The sequence below is a fragment of the Pocillopora damicornis genome, chromosome 13, assembly GCF_964200805.1.
Source record: "Pocillopora damicornis chromosome 13, jaPocDami1.2, whole genome shotgun sequence".
In the NCBI taxonomy this organism is placed as follows: domain Eukaryota; kingdom Metazoa; phylum Cnidaria; class Anthozoa; order Scleractinia; family Pocilloporidae; genus Pocillopora; species Pocillopora damicornis.
Genome location: NC_142682.1, coordinates 11,920,658 through 11,941,225, shown reverse-complemented (window position 1 = coordinate 11,941,225; position 20,568 = coordinate 11,920,658). Strand labels below are relative to the sequence as shown.

The 20,568-nt window shown below is 39.9% G+C and overlaps 1 protein-coding gene and 1 long non-coding RNA gene across 7 annotated transcripts; both read left to right on the top strand.

Annotated features, from left to right (window-relative positions):
• Window positions 1-3,464: 3,464 nt before the first annotated feature.
• Window positions 3,465-5,344, top strand: LOC149035504 (uncharacterized). 2 transcript variants are annotated; one of them, XR_016182408.1, is made up of 3 exons: window positions 3,465-3,670; window positions 4,654-4,749; window positions 5,078-5,344. It is a non-coding gene; the product is annotated as an uncharacterized LOC149035504 (long non-coding RNA). The 2 variants fall into 2 exon arrangements; XR_016182407.1 differs by lacking the exon at window positions 5,078-5,344 and having other exon boundaries at window positions 4,654-4,894.
• Window positions 5,345-5,764: 420 nt separating this feature from the next.
• LOC113665758 (bone morphogenetic protein 1-like) lies at window positions 5,765-20,150 on the top strand. Of its 5 annotated transcripts, none has more exons than XM_089191890.1 (8): window positions 5,765-5,855; window positions 11,923-11,976; window positions 13,116-13,544; window positions 14,173-14,559; window positions 15,030-15,416; window positions 16,657-17,058; window positions 17,708-18,115; window positions 18,269-20,150. In XM_089191890.1, the coding sequence occupies exons 3-8, from the start codon at window positions 13,238-13,240 to the stop codon at window positions 18,631-18,633; spliced, it is 2,256 nt and encodes a 751-aa protein (XP_089048016.1). In that variant the 5' UTR covers window positions 5,765-5,855; window positions 11,923-11,976; window positions 13,116-13,237; the 3' UTR covers window positions 18,634-20,150. The 5 variants fall into 5 exon arrangements, with proteins under 5 accessions (XP_089048016.1, XP_089048014.1, XP_089048013.1 ...); XM_089191888.1 differs by lacking the exon at window positions 5,765-5,855 and adding an exon at window positions 9,204-9,371 and having other exon boundaries at window positions 13,116-13,412; XM_089191887.1 differs by lacking the exon at window positions 5,765-5,855 and adding an exon at window positions 9,205-9,371.
• Window positions 20,151-20,568: the final 418 nt, after the last annotated feature.

Below are 20,568 nucleotides of genomic sequence, written 5' to 3'. Positions count from 1 at the left end.
GGTGCTTCTATGCAATTTCGATTCATAAGGTAACTATGAAGTATTAACAGTAAAAACCTGGTTTCATAACTGCGCGGTTAAACTCCTGAGTTGAATCTAAAGACGCCAAAAGTTAATCACACCCCGTATTTAGATGTCGCGGTAAAGACCGAGTTAAAATGTTCCAAGCACATAGCATCAATTTCAAAATCTGATAATAAAATTTGGGCTTGGTCATGTAGAGTATTCTAAATTACCCGAAAAGAAAATATGTTGGCCATTGTATGATCCAAATTAAAATAACCTTGCACCTCTTGGGACCTGCACTAGAAGAAAACATCGAACAAGTCCAGAGAACCGAGAACCGTACTCTTTGAGAAAGTTGCGTGACATCTAAAAGAACGACTTCGAAGAACGCTGACTGACGACCAGTAAGAGAGGTTCACAGTCCTCATCAGTTTCAGTGACGCAGAATTTCTAAAGTTGCCGCCCGCTGTTTTGCTAGCACACTGCTGGAGACCTTGCTTCCTTGTGCCAAGTCGCTTGGAAACCGGGTTATGACTCATCACCCTTCAGTGTCTTTCCCACATCTCTCCTCCTTATCAACAAGGCCGCGCGGATATCGATCGAGTAAAGCTTATAGACCACAATCCGGAAGGTTTTATGAATTTCTGCTTATGTTGGCACCAAGGACTCTCGACCTTTTGTCTGTTCTCTGCTACCATTCTACTTACAGAAAAATTACTTCTATTCTCCTCTCCTAACCACTGTGCATGGCAAGGACTACTTATCGGTTCTTACTTGCCCCTTGTAACTCTAGAAGACTCTAATTAAATCTGATCGGTTGACTACGAGCTCCATAGCACACGCTTTTATATTTATTAACGTTAGGCATAACAGAACATGCTGGCCAACTGACCTTAAAAGATTAAAACTTGTTGTCAAAACAATATCCCAAATAATTTTACAAGAATGTAACAAATTGATATTAATAGTCACCCAATACTTCGGATCAAACAATCACTTTTTGACTTTCATAGACAAAAAAAAACAACTTTCATGTGGGTCCCAGGCAAGGTCCGTGGACAAACTACGCACGTCCACTGAAGGAAGTTAATCGAGACAGTCACAATTTGGAAACTCATCGCAATAGCTTAGCTCTAGACAACTTTTAACTTTGAATTCAAATCTTAAATAATTGCCTAAGATAGTCAAATGACTGAAATCATAATCCACTTACTGAATAATGTGCTACACTTATATTTTTTAGAAAAACGCGTATGTCGTTGTTTTGTTGCTCAATCGATGCCTTTAACAAAACATTCAGTGCCGCTTAACAATCTTTCTGTAAAAGGGCATAAATAAAACTATACAAGCATCCTTTTAAATTTCCTAATATTGGATAAAAAGTTGTCGAGCTTTTTAGCAATGCAGTCAGTTCAGCTTTTAAAGTCAAAGGCCTGCCTCACTCCACTCCCAAACAACGCAACTCATCATGAACTGACGAAATACTGCAATCAATCAAAGATGGACTATCAAGAGAAGGCAAAATTTAAGGTCAATAATCACCAGGATATTTTTGGGAGTCAGGTAAATTTGAAATGCAACTTAACTTGTCCACTCTGGAAAACGAACAAATTATTTTCTGTCCACACCACAAGTATCACAAGTTACAGAAACGTTTGAATGTACCGTTGAGCATGCTTGCAGTCAGGCTTGATAATCAACGGCGGGCTGGCAAGTATGCTCACCTTCCCCCCATCGAAGAGCAGACGCGCGAAAACAGCAAAAAATCTAGCCTAGCGTTTAAAGAAGACCCAAGTAGTTCGCCGTGGAATTCAAGAAGCTTTGACGTTTAGTTTTACGCAAAGATCTGTTTTCATTTTTCTTTTGGCCGTTCAGTCTAAAACGCCAGGGTGGCGTTTTCAAATCGGGAAGCACTTTTGAAAAGCTCTGTTTCCAGTGCACACAGCCGGATTTGGGTGGGTGGTAAGCAAAATACTAGAAACTGATGCTTTTGTTGCGCCAATTCACCTTCATATAATTTTTTTGTAATTTGGTGATAAGGAACACGCGGACTGTGTCGGCATATATGGCTAAATCTGGCACTATAGACAATCAAATGAAAGCCAATTAAAGCACTCTACCTTGTTCGTATTCTAACAGATCAGTTAAAAAAAAAACATTTCGCAGCGCATAAAACAAGAGTAAGCATCGCACAGACTATCATTTAACTTGCACGTGGTCAGTACGCGACCTGATCCCGTTGTCAGGGGGTTGTTCTGCGCGCTTAACGTCACAGTGTCCTCAGTTTATGAAACCGGCGCGCGAAAGGTGGATGCGTCATTTCGCAGTTGCTTTTGCCTGCGAAAGTTTGCGAAAACTTTCCGTGAAATTTGAAATTGAGTAAGAATAAGATGTACTTTGAGCATCCAGAAGTAGACAAGGGTAAGCATACTCCAAGTGGTTCAATGCTTTAAACAAAATTCGTAAAAATAATGCGTTAGTAGCCTTTATGACGTCAAACACGTGTGGCACGTGCATCAAAATTTTTGAGTCACTTGAGTCAACTGATGCAAGAAGGCGGTGAAGAGATGAGATCGGTTTGCCTTTATAATTAAAATGTATGGAGTGGGGCTAATGCGATTATTTTTTTCTGGTACTTCTTATCTATGATTTAAGTCATAGCTATTCCTTCCTTTAAATAGCTCACATCAGAACGAATTCTGTCGGTTAATATTTATCAGTCTTGCCGATTTTCCATGGACGAGCAGGCGTTCTTTTGAGGGAATTTTAAAGTCTTAAACAGTAACAAATTTTCTCTACCCTGTGGTACAGCAGACTATTAAAAATGATGAAAAAGCGAGAAGATCTAACACAGGTACTTAACAAGACATTTTTATTTTAAGGAATTCAAGAGATGTAATGACAGTATCTTCCAATTTGTTTGCTATTTGATGTCATTTCAGCCTGAACGTTCTCACAAAAAAGGTTCTTTAGAAAAAAAAAAGCGAGGAAGAGCGTACATTGCCCACGGAGGTAGCACACATCATTTTCTGACCTTTCCACTCCCGATTTGTTGTCCACACCCTCATCAGACTCTATTTTACTATTGTTTTCAGCTCGCGCTCTAATATACGACTGGATTGAGGTCAACGACCTCCGAAATGTGCATATGGAAAATAACAGGTTGCATGTGTCCTCACGCGCCAAACGATCAATAATTAGTTAACCAAATGTGACAAAGTCGAACTTTTAAGTTAGTTTTAAGTTCAAGGGACTCCGGTTACTTCTGAGACTTATTTGGTTCAGGTACTCATTTAAAACCGATTACATTGCCGTTGTTAATCTGTACTGTTTGTTGCTATCAATCAAAAATAGCCAACAGCTGCGTACGTCAGTTCCGGAGTGAAATTGTTGTCGAAGGGAACCAAATGCCTTTACTCAAGGGCTCTGACATATGTAAATGAGTTTGAGGTATTTAAATAAGCAACCGATGACAAAAGGAACTGTCAAAGCCCTATTTAGACGTGATTTGGACAGTCAAATACTAAATTTTGCTTTCGATTTCGCGAATCATGTAGATGCTCGACTGAGCTTACTTAACTTTGCAAGATGGCAATAGATTTACAAACCTTGATCATTGGTGGTCTTTTTCTCTGTTTTGGCGTACAAGTACACGGGAACGATGGTAAGATAAATAATCTGAGTTTCGACTGAATTAATGTTATACTATTTGCTGCTTTCATATGGATTCGGCTTTCCGGTATGGGAGTAAAGCACGTATGTTGGATGACAGGAGCGGCGAGAGTTAATTAGTGTTGCAATACTGTCTAAGGGTCTCTCCAAATGATTTTTATCAGTTTTTACAATCTCTGGGATAGTCAGACGAGTTTTTAACGCGTTTCATGATATGTAAACCTTTAAGCCTACTCTCGGGAATTGTAGACAGTCATTTCGTTTGATGTGTTTCACTAAGAGACCGGAAACACGTGAACTCGTGATTTTGATCTTTGTTTTGTTAGGGAAAAAGGTCGCCTTATATGTTCAGCTCTTTGGTTGACCTGCAGATGTAATTGTGGAGATTTGGGTTTTCTAGAATAAAAAAAGTTGATTTAAAAGGAAATGTTTGTTGGTGCGTTTTCGACAGCTGCCGCGCTCAAATTTAAGTCCGTTCCGTTATTACGGAGCTAAAATAACTTTACTGGTTACTTAATCTTTAGTCTCTTCAAGCGCATGTAACAAGCTATTAACAGGGTGATTTAGTGTTACCAACCGAGTTGAAACGTAAATTGGCCACCGTAAAGAGTTTAAAGACCGACGTTTCGAGAGTTAGCCCTTCGTCAATCGCTCTGATAACGCTTCTTAAAGCAAATATCAGAGGGTGTATTCGAAATTATGCGTATTCCAGTCAAATGCGTCCGTAAAAGACAAGCGAAGCTCGAACGCCGAACAGGAACACTTTTATCTTCAAATAGAGCAATTTTCATAGTTAGAATCGAAAGTAAGAGGTTGTGCTCTTAACCCCAAAATCTGATTGACAAATCATGAGATTCCATGGTGCCGCGCGTCTGTTTAGAAATACATCACAGATGACGTCAAAACGTGGTAAAAGCAAAAAAGAGACACACTAAAATGACCTTGACTTTGTACGTATTCCCTCTTTCATTTCAGAGCTAACAACAGAGCCAGTAACGTCGCACAGGAGTGTGGAAAATCAAGTTTCACATACTATGTCTTCCCCAACACAAGCTGGGAGAATGACCACAGGTATGCACTCACTTTTCTTGTGAAAGGCTCTGGGAAGATGAACTGTACCACTGTTGATTCTGCGGCTAAATTTTAAGGGGCTTCTATTTGAGTTTAATTTTTTTGTTCTACCAGTTTGGTTAAATGTATCTGCTCAAATTCCTTTCTTTTTAATGATTCTTACCACCATGGTGAGTAGTAAAGGAAAGAGAGAGTGGAAGTGATCAGAGTGGGATGGAGACTGGACCCTACTGGCTCAAGAGATAATAAAGTGTTTATAATTAGTTTATGAACTCTAGTTGTGTGTATTTGTGCTGAGTTATACCAGCACGACTCTTGACTCTTTCAGTGCCAATGGGAACCTGATAAATTGCATGCTGTGGGTTACCTGAAATGGGCGAGTACTGCATCCAGGACCTGAGTCCTAGTGTTAGTCTCGGTAGCTTTGTGAACAAGAAACCGTGACAAGCTCTGGTTCGTGGGCCACAGGGCAGGCGTGGTCCATAGGCCACTGGGCAGTTGTGGTCCACAGACCACGGAGCAGGTGTGGTTCATAGGCCACAAGGCAGGTCCTCCAACTCAGTTTAATATTAATAATATATTGATAATATTTGATGAACGAAAATTTAGAGTATGAAATGGCTTATTTCACAAACTTCACCCTCATCAATTGATTCTAAAAGCATAGTTTTTGGATAACAAAAATTTTTCTTTGTCTGCAGCGTTCAAAATTGTCTTTATTCATTTACTTTGTTTCCTTATCCTCTTTTGACTCATTCGCTTTCATTTTTGTCCGTTTATGTACATGTATTTATCAATATTTATGTTTCATCTAAAAAATCAATAAATTCCCGTAAGGCACCGTGAGGTTAACCCCAGATGAAAATGATGGGCATGGTTGTTTTTCCCCTTGAAGTTTAAATCACTAAAAACCCCTTCATTAATCATTTATATTTTTTTTTACTTCATAGAAGAATCAACCTCCAGAGTTCCTTTCAAAATAATCTGGGGATTAGTCGGTGCACAATACAAATTATGTCAACGTTTGGTGGAAACTGTCCGAGAGGGAACTGTTAAAAATTGCTTCAGATGTTTCAAATGGAATGCGCCATTTAGAAAGCAAACTGGTGAGTAATACTTTTTTGTGTGTGTACTCTTCTCGGCCGACCTTGAAGTTTAACTGCTGCTAAGGGAATATTTCGTGCAAACGTGAGTTCGTAAAAATTTACGGTCTTTTCCTTTTGGTGCGACGGTGGCGTAAAGAACATTAAAAAGCACGTATGTATTTATTCATGAAAGCGTTACGCGTTGTGTTACGCAGTGTTTGGTTTCGCGAGAAACCATGTTTGGTTTCGCGAAGAACCGTTGACTTAATAAGTTTTACGGAATAGTTTGGGAAACCACTAAAATAAACCAATAAAAATGAAATAAACCAAAACAAAATAAATTATATGGACAGGCGGGTTACCTCACCAACCTGGGGTCCCCCATCTCCATGTAAACAGGCCCTAAACAGGCCCTAAGGGCCTGTTTACATGGAGGTAGAGGACCCCAGGTAGGTGAGGTAACCCGCCCAGGTGGGGTAACCCGCCTGTCCATATAATTTATTTTATTTTGATCACGTTTACATGATAGGTGAGGTGACCCGCCTAGGCGGGTTGCCCGGTCTGCCAGGTAGGGTAACCCGGTCATTTTTATTGGTTTATTTTATTGGTTTCCCAAACTATTCCGTATAACTTATAAAGTCAACGGTTCCTCGCGAAACCAAACATCGCGTAACACAACGCGTGACGCTTTCCTGAATTAATACACGTGTCCGAGAATTAATCTTTCGTCCTTTTCGAAAATTGAGCTTGGGACGCCTCTACTCAAACTCCTTAATTGCAAGCGCAACTACAACCTCAAGAAACCTCACCCCAGCACCCCGAGGTTGTAAGAGTGCATGTAAACGCGTTTTATTTTTCGACCACGGCTAGGCGGGTTACCTCACCTAGCTGGGGTCCCCCGGCTCTATGTAAACAGGCCCTAAATTTCGCAGCTTGCTCGCTTCGCAGATTTAGCGACTCTTTTGGACATAAGTCGCTGATTCAAACGGTAAAATGCTCTCGTTTCAAAAAAAAATATTTTCCTCAAAGCCTCCATGATATGCAGATCACACCCATTGAGATATTTCTGCGAGGAAAAGTTTGATTTAAACTACGCGTCGGTGACCGCGTCGGTAAACATTTTGGAATAACTACAATGTCTCTTGCAGTGTCACGGCAAGAACTGCGAGAATCATGTCTTCGCATCTACTGGGCATAATTCGCTTATTCAAACGGTAAAATGCTCTCTCTTCAAAGAAAAATTCCTCTAAATTTCATAATGCCCCGGACCACATGGAAAAGTGTTGTTTTTAATCACGCGCAAATCTGAAATGATTGTGAGATGTCTATATCATCTTCAGTCCGCTGTCCCTTGAAGTGTCACGGCAAGAACTAGAAACATTATGCCTTAGTGGTTATAAGCCTAAATTCACAAAAAAAGAGAGCACAAACGAGTATCTAGTGCAAATGTCGAACTTACTAAGATACTACGAAACAAACAAAAAGTAGCACAAAATCAAGATCCATTGTTGAAATGACTCACTCACTCACTCACCCACTCACGAACTCTTCACGACGACATACGTGGCTTCGTCTCCAACAGCAGCCACAACAAACAAGATGCCTAGAGGCGATTCCGTGGGATGCGTTGGCTACTGAGCGTAGCATTAGAAGGAATTGTGCAGTTACAGTAACTACCATGATTAGTCAGTTAGATCACCCGAAGAAATCACTGATTTTTTCTGGAACTGGACATACTGATCTCTTCGTGTTTCTCGTGGCTTGTTTCATTCCACCGAAGGGCAACGGCTGGATAAAAAATATTCCATCTCCGCTGAAAACGACTTGTCTCCTTTGAGGACGTAATTTGTTTATCAAAAACTTAAACGAAAAAGAAGCGGTTTTTAAAACATTTAACGGTAAACTAGTAATTACCAAAGGTTAGGAAATGCGGGCGAGGACGATGTATTTTTAGCTATTTGGTTAATGAAAGATTTGGGGGCCCACATGGAGAAAATATTTGTTTTGAGGGGTTGAAATTTTAGTCCATGAGGCCACCCCCCATGCTCCACTCGCTTTTCCCTCTGTTTTGACATTAACAATAGAGTGATTTTACTAAACCTGTGAAACAGTTACCAACACAAGATTATTCCAGGAGATACTAGTCCTATTGTTTTGTTTAGTTTTAGTAATATGCTGTAATCGTTGTTTCACGGTCTGGAGAAAATCACTGTAGGTTATAAAATATGCGTATTGATCCAGTCAAAATGATTGATGTAACGCAACAATTATTTATTTAATATCATAACATGCAAAACTTAGAGATGTTATTTGAATGAATAACAATAAAATAAAAAAAAATAAGGCACTTGTTGATGTGCATAGCTTAAAATGTTACTGTATGTAAGACTGAAGGACGAACAACGCTGTCGCTCCACGCTTCTACGGGATCAAAGAGAACAGTCTCAGACTATACGCTTCTCAGGTCAAGGACGAACAATACCGACGCTCCACGCTTGAAGTAAAGGACGAACAGATACGACTCTCACTCGACGCTTGAGGTCAAGGACTCAGGGCCTGTTTACATGGAAGTGGGGGACCCCAGGTGAGGTAACCCGCCTAGCCGTTGTCGAAAAATAAAACGCGTTTACATACAGTCTTATGACCCCGGGTTGCTGGGGTGAGGTTTCTTGAGGTTGTTGTTACGCTTGCAATTAGGGAGTTTGAGCATGGGCGTCCCAAGCTCACTTCTCGAGAAAGACGAAAGATTAATTCTTCGACGCGTATGTATTTATCCATAACACAACGCGTGACGCTTTCAGGTTATGCGAGGACTATTGACTTAATACGCTATACGAAATAGTTTGAAAGGAATCTGGTCGATTTACAACGCTAGATATTCAGAAATGTGAACATTTTACACTACTTGCGTGTCCGTTGTGGTTTCTGCCGATTTCTGCCATGAGACGGCTAGGAAATGTACAAAGTTTTAAAACATGTGCGTGTTTCGCTTTTGAGCTTTTTTCCATGAACGCGACCCCGGGTAGGCGAATTACCTCACCTTGAGACGTTTACATGGCAAATTATCACCCCGGCTGATAGGGTTAGGCGGGTCACCCCACTTATCATGTAAAACGTGATCAAGAAAAAATAAGAAATGACATGGACAAGCGGGTTACCTCACCTACCTGAGGTCCCCACCTCCATATAAACAGGCCCTAACAGACGAACACCACTCTCGCTACTCGCTTGAGGCGGAATGCGGCCGGGAAATGGCATTAAACGCATCCAACGCATCCAACGCGACACGAACGGAAACGTCGAATCCAGATTGACACGCTTGATTTGGATTGGTCGGTGCTGCTGCTATGCGTGAGCGGCAATTTTTTTGTGGTGGGGGGAAGGATATCTTCGCTCACCTCGCTCATCCCCCCACGGGCTGGATTGAAGACTGTAAGGATTCGTGACAAAGAATCTGCACAGTTCGCTCGGAACCTCGTTCAAACCCCAAAGAACTTGTTTCCCCCGTCGAGATGATGCGCCTCGTGGAAATATTAGGTAAATTTTTTTTAAATTGGTTCCTTGTTAAGACTTATATTGTTATTCCATTGTGATAATTTTTAGCTAGAACTATTTCGTGACTGAGGTGTTAATATTTGACTTTTCGCACGATTACAACTTACTTATCCACAGCTGGGTAAAATTTCCGCACAGCCCCATACTATTGTAAAACAAATCTGTTTTCCCGATGGCAATGTATTGTTTTTGTAATTGTTTTCTCTATCCAAGAACTGAATGCATAATGTAGGATGGGGCTGTGCGGAAACTTTACCTCATTATTTTACTTGAGCTGCATTTTCAGATCTTCATCAGATAGACTAGAAAATTTGAATTTTGACATCGAAGCCATCGTTCATCCGCATGTAACACGAGAAAACAGAACAGCACCATTTTAGTACACAGATTAGGCGGTATCCGGTCGTTCCGCCCGAGAGTTAACCGCCCGAGACCTTTCTCGGCCCAAACTTCGAAGTCATTGTGCCCGATGCATATGTCGTCTTATCTATGAGTTGTGTAGAGTTCTTTAAAATGGTATTTTAAATAAAACTAGTGTGTTATGAGTTTTTGTAACGAAATACAACATAAATGGTTTAATATTTTTTTCTGAGTTGTATACTGACTCGGCGGTAAAATTCGTCTCGGCTACGTTCCGTTCACTGTTTGCATGACTGCCATAAAAAGCATTACTTAAACAAATTTGGTATCCCATTTTCAAGCCCGTAGAATCATTTCGTTTCCGTGGTAGTAGCATTTTCAGTGAAATATCTTACAAAACCAGACATTTTATTCAACTGACACAACAACTGACTTTTTTCCTCAAAAATTTGGCCTCGATGTGTCTATTACGTAACAATCATTATTCAACTGACATCACAACTGACTTTTTTTCTCAAAACTTTGGCCTCGATGTGTCTATTACGTAACAATGATTTCGCTTTTGATCGCTGACGTTCCGAAAAAGTTAGATATTTCAGCGGTTGAATGAGCAGTTGTTTTGGTAATACGGTCAACAAATATCTACAAACATTTACTAAAAGAAATTTTAAAAATGGAATAACAGCTTAATCTTTGTATTTAATGCATTGTTTATTCGTCGGGCAGATCGAAGTCCATTCTCGGGCGGATCGACTTCGGGCGGATTGTCTCTTGGTAGTACTTTTTCAGTTCATTTTCCTATACTACTTTCACCTGATTGATTAATTATTCCTAAGTTGCTATTTATTAATTTGCAGAATGTCAGTGTTTTTTTTAATCATAAGACAGCGGACTCCTCAATGGCACCTGTTGTAATACGTTACATATCAATCTTTCTTAGCACAGCGTTTTGGAAATCATTTACCAATGCCGCTTGAGACTGTTCCCAAATCTCATTCTTGACAGCTCTACCATCAATTACTATAACTATGTGATTTCCTACTAAAGTCAAACCTGTATTAGCAGTTATCCCTTGGGTATGGCTTGGTGATCACTTCATGCAGGTTGACCATTTAATACAGGTTCCACAGAATAAGGGTATGGTAAAAAAAAAAATGCCATTTTATGCCATATGTGAACATTTAATGTACGAAATTCACCCACAAATACTACTGGTGTTGATTTCTGGGGATAAACATGGACAAAATATACTTGAAAACTTGTTTTTAGTTTCAATTGAGTGGTTCTGGTTTTAGAGTTAAGGGTGGTTATATGACTGCTTAATAGAGGTAATGTTTAACCCTTCAACTCCAAAGATATCATTAATAATTCTCCTTATTGTCTGCCATACAATTCTTATGATGTCAATTTGGAAAGTCTGATATTGGATCAACTACTAATGCCCTAATTCATATTTTACTTCATTCTTATCACTTCTATGCTTGATATTGTATAGATATTGTAAGGAGAAATTCTCTGAGTCACTCATGGGAGGTAAAGGGTTTTAGAGGTGAAAATTAAGGTGTTTGAGGAGAAAGAATTTTGGGACTTTAACTATTGACCACTTAATACAGGGTGACTGCTTAATACAGTGCTGCTTTATTCCAGTTTGACTGTATGTGTAGTATTTACATGTATACCACTATCTAGTTGATAACCTGTCTAGTTGATAACCCCAGTATATGACCAACTCCATCTTAAACCTTTCTTTTGTGCATAAACAAAATAATAATCAAGTTATTTCCTTATTTTGCAAATAAATTTTATTGACCATCCCATTATCATGACTCAACTTTGTTGGGAACAAGATAGAATTTTCTTGGCAACATTAGGGCTGTATGATCAGAGTTTTGATGTTTGTTGGTTTTTTATCTAAAAGTATTGAGAGTTGAGTGTTAGCTATGCCCTTGTGTCCATGCTTCTCCGTCCAACTCTGTAATCAAATGAGTCTTCTTTAAAATAGATTTTAAAAAAAACACTCAGTCTGGTAAATGGGTACAAACCAAACAAAAAGTTGATTGCATTTAATATGTTTATACAGTGTTTGTTCTATCGTCTTATAGTCAATCTAATTGCAGATTTGTTCTCTAGTTGCTGCTGATTAAAAATTCATTTCTATTTCATACCTATTCAGGTCTGTTTTTGTTATCATGGGCAGCAATTGAGACTACATTTGCACAAAATACTAGTAAGTGACATTAATTAAATTCATTTGATTGTTGCGTCTTATAATAGAGGTGTGATTAATAAGTGGAACTCTGGTTTCAGCACAAAAGGATAAATATCAGTCAGTGATTAAAGGGAGTAAGTTTCTAAAGAAACTGTGGTGCTGGGTCGGTGGGAGAGTATAACATGGTATCATCTGAGCTGATAACATAAATTGGCAACTGTAAAGAGTTTAAAAGCTGACATTTTGAGTGTTACCCATTCCTCAAAGGGAAGGGCTAATGCCCTGATGGAGGGCTTATGCTCAAAACGTCAGTTTTGTGACTCTTTATGGTGGCCAATTTATGTTATCTATCCCATTGATAATACTTATTACCCTACATATCAGTCAGTGCCTGAGTATCTTCATATTAAAAACAGAGAATAAATGATAAGAACAATAATGAATATAGTTAAATTTAAGAGAGAGTTTAATGATTCAAGTTTTGTTTATAGCTCACTGGTTCTGTAAAGGTGCCCTCTTCTTTACATTCTAACGTCTTATTAGATGTAGAAAGAATTAGATAAAAACAGATATCTGCTAGTCTTTCTAAAGCATAGGTGAGAAGCTCTAGACCTATTTCAATGACCAGCATCTGGTCTGCTGTGGCCTGAGTTTGTGTAGGTTTGTTAGTGCTATTTTGTGACTTCTTTGGTTATGCAGAAGACAGTAGGTATTTTTGTGTTTATTTGTCATGGGTTGCCCGTACTTTAATTTCCATCGTGACAGTATGGTCATATTTACTGTTGTGTCTGTCAAATGAAAAATTATTATGATAAAGTTTTTGTACTGCATGTCCTGTTGGGTTTTTTAGTTTTTCAGTTTTTGCCCCCAAGCTTCTTATAGTCATTTTGTGGTATGGATTGTATGAATTGCATTGAATTTCAAAAGTATTGGACATGTATGTTTGAAGGGGAGAGGAAGAAACTGATATTGCTAATTTTTTTCTCAAGGGAAGATATAGACTCTTGTTGCTATGCAAAGGTATTGTATGGGTCCCATATGCCTGAGTTGAAAAGACCCAATGAATACCTAAAATCTCAAGTGGATCTAATTTAAAAGGACAAAACACATTATAATGATTAAGTTGTTTACAGGAAATGTGTATGGTCTCTTCACAGCTGCAAGTCCTAAGAACAGATGTTTGCCAGGAAACACTAACAACAACAACCTCAACCTAAGTGGCCTTAATGGAACGTTTGAGAGTCCAAGAGATCCTTATCACTCCCAATATTATCCGGGAATGAGCTGTGACTGGCTCATTACAGTACCAGAAGGGAACATTGTAAAACTCAGCTTCGAGCTATTCGATATGGAGTCTGTGGGTGCAGGTTTTCCTTTATGGCGTTGCTATGGTGATTATGTAGAGGTACTTGAAGGGAACAGAAGTGACAGTAAGGCCAAAGGAAAGTTGTGTGGTGAGTCAAATCCAGGGATAATCCGCTCGAGAAGTCGGTACATGCTGGTGCGATTCAGATCAGATTCCTCCCACTCCTCGTATCGATATCACAAAGGATTTAAGGCTGATTTCACAGCAGAGAATAAACTAAGTAAGTAAATAAGTGTGCAACTATGGAAATTAAGCCATTGTGGATGAAGGAGGCTAGTTTTTTTGTTTTTGTTTAGTCAACATAAGATATCTCCTCTCTTGAGCAGAGAATTTTTCTTCAAAGCACCTTATTTTTTTCTTAAATGAGGTATATTTCTTGAGGGAAAATTCCTTGCATTTGCCCTATTTTCAGGTTGATGGTAGGGTGGTTTTCTCCTCTCTCTAGAGAGATTTCACCACCTTAGCAGAAGTCATCATCAGAGCCAGGTGAAGTATCGTTGTCTGTTGAGTTTCATGAGTCTGGTTCTTGTGAACTGATTGGTCAATTTTGCCGTGATCTTATTGGTTGTAAGACTCAAATGGCGTTAGGTTGATGTGATTGGTCAGCTTGTGCTGTCAGTAATATTTGGTCGTTCTATTGATTTTATTTGTGATGTAGTCGTTGACATTTGGCGTGGGGTTCTGTTCCAAAGGAGTGAACTAGCTTTCCAGAGACTTTCTTTAATAGCCGCGGTTACAGCATTGCACTCTGAAACATTAGTCAGTATTATGAACAATGGTCCTTCTCAGGACTTCTCTCACATTGTTACTCTTGGGTGCAAACCATTCGTTGTATTTGTACTTTTTAGTTTGTCCTTACTACGGTGAAGCACTTGCTGCTTCTATATCAGATAAGAAGACACTGACGAGTCCAGGCTATCCTCTCTTGCCTCCTGCCAGTTTGTTGCCATGGAGGTGCAGATGGATACTCAAAGTACCGGATGACCTTTCCACTGGTGGAGCATATGTATTGAAAGTTACTTTTAATCACTTCAATCTTCAAAAAGCTGATAGACTCACTTTTTATGATGGTATCAATTCAGCATCAACGCGTCTTGGAAAATCATATTCCGGAACGGTCAAACCTGATGTGATATATTCTTCAGGCCGCCACATGTTTGTTGATTTTTCTGTGGAAGAAAAATGGTATTTGGAAGCAGGCAGTTTTAGTTTAAACTTTTCAGCCGTGGTCAGAGGTAACGTTATTTGGGCATTCTTGGGTTTACTCTGAAACTCAGTTGGCCTAAGGGGCCTAGGGAGGGGGAGGGGGTGAGGAGATGGGATCGTTTAAGTTCTTCTTGCGTAAGTTTGCGGAGTTTGTCTTTCCGTGGTTTGACTATTGAATCCTTACGGGTGTTGAAAATGTACTTTAAGGCTTAGGGGAAAGTCTGATGGCATTATTCACAACACCATGATCAGTGAAAAGAGTCACTTTCTTATGTTCCGCATATTTTGGTGAAGAAGAGAAACGTATTAAAGAAGCACTGAGCTCTTTATCAATTTTTTTCCCGGCGGGGTGGGGGGAGGGGGGGGGAAGGGAGCAGCAAAGACCTAAGAATTAATTATACCGGAATAAGGATGTGTGAGGTTGGTAAATATCGACAAGGATTGCGAATGAATGTCTGAGATCGAGCTGCAACGTTCTTATTGATGCATTCAATTGCAGAGGAAGCCTTTGGAGCATGCCAATTGTTAGAAGGGAATGCCGAGCGTAGTAACCTTACTGGTTCCTCTGGTACCCTCTTCTCCCCATTCTATCCTACTCCTTATCCGAAAAATGTCATTTGTATTTGGGTGATTTCCGTTCCTGCTAACAAAAGAGTGAAGCTAACATTTGATAAATTTGATCTTGATCCCGGGGAGGACAACGTGCGAATACTTGATGGGCGAGAGTCGTCTAGTGAAGAGGTAGCTGTTTACCACGGATACAACTTATTTAGTAGTGAGTCAGCGGTGTACTCGACTGAGGGGTACATGTGGATAAAGTTTCAATCCACTCTGGACTCTTGGTATCATACTGGATTTAAAGCACATTTTGAGGCTGTGGAACCGCGTAAGTACATTATGATTTTATTTATCAACAGACCAATGATTTTTAAGGCGTAAAGCTTTTTCGTTAGCTTTTTCAATGTTTTTAATTTGTCGTGAAAAAGTAGGAGCAAATTGGGATTTATCGCTGATCCTCGCTTGCCTGGTGCTTAGGTGCGCCTTCCACATCAACTGTGGGGTTAAATAGGTAGTTTCAGAGATAGCTATTATTGGAAAATGAAAGGGGAAAAGGCTTGAAGTACTACTGATTATGACATCTCCAAGACTTTTTGTTCCTAAAGACACTTTTGCTCAAATTGCATATTAGGACGGTAAGGTGTTATGGATAGTGACTAAAAAAAATAAGTTTCTAGAAATTTCTAGAATGCCTAGTCACGCTGACATGCATACACGAACTTTCTACTGTCTGGCTATGGAACTTTCGAGAACAATATATTAGGTTATGAAGTTATGATGTTAGACTTGTTTTGTAAGCTTAGGAAATGTCCCAGAATACTTTGTAAATGTATCCAAGGACTCAGTCGTTTAATTAGTTGTTCTTGTTGGGAGTGCCCGACTGTCTGGAAAGCTATACCGAGAGAGATAGAGGGAGAGAGAGATACTGTGGAAGATTGTTCATTTAAAGAAGATTTGGAGGCAGCAGTGAGTGTGTGTCAGTGGTAAACTAAGATATGGTCCATAATGGGCTCAAGTAAGTGTTTTAGAAGATAACTATTGTAATAGCCACAGGTGTCCCTACTTAGTAAGATCCATTACACGTTGTTTAATAAAGTAGCTGAGTTTGTAGGAGTATAGAATCTTTTTTCGGTTAAATTATACCGTAGGAAAAATAACATTTAAGCTTGGTTGTCTCGAAGTTTTCCTGTGTAACTGAATTTAGTCCATGGCCCTGGACCAAGACTGTTTCCAGAGTATAGAAGGTAATTTAGTGTTAACAACTGGGTTGAAAACGTAAATTAGCCACCGTAAAGAGTAAAAAAGCTGACGTTTCGAGCGTTAGCCCTTCGTACTCCTCTTTTCACTTTGAATTTATCAAATATGTGGTGAATAACTTGAATCTCTGAGGACGCTGTAGTACTTCATCAAAAAATGATGTTTCGTTATCACCTTTGGTGTCGCCAGTCGGGCCCTAGTATTCATATAAGTATTTTAAAGCTCAAAAGGGTTTAAACTCTGTAGAGAGCCTGCCAAACACCTCCCTGAAGAATGGTAGGTTAATTTGTGTGATGCATCTTTCTTCCCAGCCGGAAGTTCCGAGCAGAGATGTTTTCCGGGCAACATTTACAACAACAACCTGAAATTATCTGGTTACAATGGAACTCTTCAAAGCCCAGAGGGAGGAGAAGGGTATCTCTCCCACTCCAGCTGTAATTGGCTCATAGCTGTACCAGAAGGGTACTTTGTGAAACTCAGCTTTGACACCTTTCAAATGGAGGGCATCTCAGGAGGATGTGATGCAGATTATGTAGAAGTTTTCGATGGGAAGTACATCGGTGGTGATAGCGAAGGAAAAATGTGCGGTTCTGGTACCCCCGATAACATATCCTCTACCGGTCGTTACATGATGGTTCTTTTCAGGTCTGGTCCAATCAGATCATCTTTGAGGGGATTCAAAGCAACATATACAGCGCTTCATGAACCAACAAGTAAGTGAAAGCATTCCTGTTTCTTCGTTTTCGGGGTAGTCGGTGTCTCCCCTTAAACACCTTGCCGCTCATTCGTAACATCCCTCATTTCCAATCAGCCAAAGAAATTTTATTTCAAAATATTTTAAGATTAGGTGGTAGAAAAGGCAAGTTCAAGGCAAGCGTGAAAAGCGTTCTTCATCACGACTGATTTGACAGGGTGTTGTTTGACAATACCTTAGAGGTTATCAGCACGAGTGAAACAGAGTAAATAAAACGAAACTGTTATGTACTACCCCATCAAAATTAAGTATTTTGAATTTGGTTAGATTTTTTGTGGTATGTAATTTCTGAATGATGACGCAAGAATCAGGTAGAGTGGTCGATAACTGACACAATTTCAACTGGTTTTGAACTTGTGATGATCCACATGTAAGGCATTCACGACTTGTTAAAGTATGTTCTAAAAATAGTATCTCATTATGCCAAGCATGGCTTTCCGATGTCTTTTAGCCGCCATCTTGCCATAAACAGTTACCTTTTTCACGTCAGATTTTGATAGACTCGGTGGAACAGCCCCACCTGAATCTCTCCGAAGCCAATTCCCCTTCCCCTTCCCCCGTGGGATCACTTCAAGGAATTTACTTGAGATTGTTTTCTGACTCCGTAGCGAAAACTAAAGCCTTAAATTCCAGCGAGTTATGTTACCCGGATAACGTCCACAACTTTGATTTGTGGTTGACCGGATCAGAAGGGATTCTAGAGAGTCCGTTGACCTACTACCCACCGGGTTTATTTTGTGAATGGCTCATCACTGTACCCGAGGGACAAAGCGTTGAACTCATCTTCGAGAGATTTCAGTTGGATCCTGGTTGCAGAGATTATGTGGAAGTTGGAGATGGAATGCCATTGTCTGGCACATCTTTGGGAACATACTGTGGAACAACAATTCCCGAAAACGTTCGTTCAAGTCACCGTAATCGTTATATGTGGGTTGAGTTCTACTCTGCCACAGATTATGCGGGTAGAAAACCACACAGAGGATTCAAAGCCACCTTCAAGGCCGTATCAAGTTCAGGTTGTCTACCTTTGTTTTAAAAATTAGAGGTTGAATCTGTTGTAGCACGTCTCATGCACCATCAACACGACTATCTTTTCAACGCCACGTGGAAACGACCCTTGCTTCAGATAACTCTGCTTGTTTGACTTTTGTTTCTCTTTTTCTCTTTAGAGTCTCCTGCTTGGATGACAGCCATTATTGTAACTGTCGCAGTGTTTTTTGCACTGATATTCCTTTACGTTTGCTTGGCTAAACTAATTAAAAGGCGAAACAGAGAGGCAGCGGAGAGGTTTCCAATGGCTATAGTATCACGCCGTACTCCGTCTGAACCTGTTGACACCACAACCCCTCAAGTAAGTCACGCTCCAGTTTCAACAAACGCAGATATACCACCCCCTGATTACCCATACCCGTTAGAATCGCCACCACCCTACCCTGGTAAGGAACAGATTCCACAGTTTCCACCTCCAGGACAGTCGTATCCATGGCAACAAAGTACACCGGCTGAAGAATCCGTTACCCATGAGAATTCGTGACGTTCCTTTGACGATTTTAATCCTGTTTTGTGCTCGCGAGATAAGTTGAAGCTCTAAAGTAAGATTAAGATTAAGCGTCAGCTGGGCAGAGAGGCTCACTGGGCTCAGCTGTATAAAGAGCGGATAAAGCTATCGACGGATAAATCGCCATCCAGCAGATAAGTGATAGCAAAACATATGGCGTCATCCACCGGATCGAGATCTATCCTGCGGATAGCGTTATCCGACCTTCGAACAACCGGGGCCTGCTCTATTTGGTCTATTTCTCTTTCTCGTGCTTGCATTTACTTCCTGTCGGTTCTCACCCACTTTTCCTGTGCTAATGCTTAAGGAAAAGTAAAAAAAAGCACGCCATACATGTCATATCGGATCACTATCATTATCTACCTGTAATCGGTGTTTTCATACACCCGATGGGGCAATCGGCAAAGACTGCTATCTCAGCCGTTGTCTGTCCCTTTCGATTTCGCCGACAGTCCTGATCGGCGAATTAAAATCTCCAATGGAGACAATGGAGTTGGTTTGTCAAGCTATATCATCTAAATACAAAAGTATTTGGAGGGACTTTGGTTATTATGAATTATAGAGTAAAAAATGCAAAACTTACCAAACGGATAAAGAGAAAATAGATTATTGTTGAAGTAAAATAGCAACGACACTGACAGAGTTTATTTTAATTGAAGCAATCATATCAGGGATTTGATTAACTCAAACCTGAATTAAGTAACAAGTCAGAATTGTTATCTCTACAGTTTTGCTTATTTTTCAATGACCCTCTTTGATTTGTCCCTCAACGGATTATTTCAACAGCTGCACATACGCTACACAAGGGTGGCCATATGAAAAAGGCCTATATTAAATTTTCTTCTCCTCCTCTGTTCCTTAACTTAAAGTGTGACAGAGGGTTCTTACGGAAAACAAAGAGATTGTGACATTAGGCCATTCTTGTTGACTTAACTTGATTCAGTTGTGCTTTGACAACAGTTGTCGCTTACATAGTAATATTAGTTTCAATCTGCTATAGAAGTAAAGAAACACAAGGGGCCGGTTATTTACACGAGGTCAGACCCAAACCGCTGTTTTACGCAATCAGAGGGCCTTTCGTAATCTTTGTGGGGAGGGTTGTTTTTATTAAATAAATGCCCTTCATTGCTAGCTTTCGGCCCTCTTGACACTGTTCACGAACCGAATGTTCAGATAAAAGATTCAGCATAATTCTAGATAGTTTAGAACGCGGTTTTGTTAAACCTCGGCTAAACTTTGTTGAAACTGAATAAACGGCCCGAAGAGTTGTAACCACCAGCTTCCTTCACTGTTTCCGATGCAAATATTCGGGTATAGCGAGTTCTTTCGTTGAAAAAGACATATTCTTAAACATAATAAAAACTAGCGATGAAAAGGAAAGACGTTTCGACCTCTCCGATTTCCTTTATCAGGGTCTATTAAAATATGACAAGTTATGTTTACGAACAATTGACGTGTAAATATAATGCTATTAAAAACAGATGAGAATGCAAGAGGCATTACGGTTTGTTAAAATTGTATGATTACAACTAATCAAAATATTTATAAGGTACAAGAATAGTGAAATATAATTTTGCGGTGCTTGAGCTACACTGTTTGTTTAGCGGTGGTTAAAAAGCATGGCTAAACTGCTGAATACCCTGCCACTCATTTACATGTCATTGAATAAGAATAGCATCCATTGTGTTATGCCTCGTTCTTGAAGCCTCGCGACACATGTAAATGACGTGGACCAAAGTGGCAGGGTATTCTGCAGTTACTCCAAAAGCATTTCAAAAATAAGACAGACAAGGTTGTTCTCGCACTTTCTTAAAATGTTCAAACTTCGCTTGATGTTCCCCGGCTCCATGCCATGTCGTTTTCTGAGCTGGTCTCCAATCACCGACCCTTTGAGTTCCTGAATAATTTGGC

What these genes read in the sequence shown, in the direction of transcription:
- LOC113665758 (XM_089191887.1), top strand. Translation starts at nt 9,347, where the DNA reads ATGATGCGCCTCGTGGAAATATTAG. An exon ending in TTTTGAGGCTGTGGAACCGC is followed by an intron (nt 15,417 to 16,656) that starts GTAAGTACATTA and finishes CTTTCTTCCCAG; the next exon opens with CCGGAAGTTCCGAGCAGAGA. An exon ending in AGCGCTTCATGAACCAACAA is followed by an intron (nt 17,059 to 17,707) that starts GTAAGTGAAAGC and finishes CTGACTCCGTAG; the next exon opens with CGAAAACTAAAGCCTTAAAT.